General features: G+C 45.1%; 1 protein-coding gene across 1 annotated transcript; it reads right to left on the reverse strand.

Moving 5' to 3' along the window:
- Window positions 1–346: 346 nt before the first annotated feature.
- Window positions 347–1,102, reverse strand: LOC110034851 (protein SUPPRESSOR OF K(+) TRANSPORT GROWTH DEFECT 1-like; the record flags this gene model as incomplete). Its single annotated transcript, XM_020739088.1, has 1 exon — window positions 347–1,102. A coding segment is annotated over exon 1 (469 nt), but the record flags the coding sequence as incomplete, so codon positions are not given.

Here is a 1,102-nt window from a genome sequence, read left to right on the forward strand (position 1 = left end):
TTCCTATGGCAGCGCAGCTGCAGCTGAAAAACTGAAAAGTTGCAGCTGCGCCAAACAGAGCCTTACTAAATCCTAAAAACGCTAAATCATACTGATGGCCAAACACCCCCTTACTATTTACTACTAATGGAATTGGCAGGCCATGGCCCCCAATGAAGGAAAAAAAACAACTCTGTAGGTTGTTGGCAAGCTCTCTAATAAGAAAATGGTTAGTTCAAAAACCTCAAATACATTAAATTTTTCAATGGCATAGTGATTGTTAATTACTAATTACAACTCTTCTCAGCCAATTCATCACTGAAAATATTCTAGAGTTGATAATCCATAGAAACATAAGAGAAAATACCTGTGAAGAACTGAGGAAACTTGACGGGCAGTATGACAGCCTCCTGCAATGCTTGCTTGGCACTCTCAAGGCCAGCAACATCGTTCCACTTAACGTTCGGCTTCTCCCTTATGATCGCCGAGTTAAGCCCCGCCCTAAGCTTAACCTGCTCCGGATCATCTCCCCCATCATCTCCATCCTTAGGCTTCGTCTTCGGCTTCGTAGCAACCGCAGCATACCCATTTGATGCCGGCCCCGGCCCACCCTCATCTAGCACGGCCCGTATCTCCTCAGCGCGCCGAAGATACTCAGTGAACTTCTGGGTGATCGCTTCCTTAATCTTAGGGTTTTTTTCATACTTGAGATGCGTCTTGAAGTACTCAAGCGCGTTCATGTAAAGGGGAAAGGCCTTGACGTAGTTCCCAGCATTGTCTTCTCGTACAGCCTGCTTCACATACTCGATCGCTTGCTCCTTGAAATTGCTATACATCTCCTATTCCTCTTCCGCTTCTGCTGCACCAATCTCATAAACTTGATTCAACGGAATGAAGTCGAACACGGAACCCTTGATTCGATGAATAGCTAAATCCTGAAACTTAGATCGGATCAAAAAAACATGTCAAATGATCGAGGGTGGAGAACAAATAATAATTGGGAATCAATAAGGTCAAGGATCGGTTAAACTAGAGTTGGGCAGATTAGGGCGTGTAGGACAGAGCCGGTGGTGAAGGTTGGGACGACGAAGAGAATCGAGAAATATTTGGTTACGCAGCGGTG

Source organism: Phalaenopsis equestris, unplaced genomic scaffold (genome assembly GCF_001263595.1).
Source record: "Phalaenopsis equestris unplaced genomic scaffold, ASM126359v1 Scaffold193990, whole genome shotgun sequence".
Classification (NCBI taxonomy): Eukaryota; Viridiplantae; Streptophyta; class Magnoliopsida; order Asparagales; family Orchidaceae; genus Phalaenopsis; species Phalaenopsis equestris.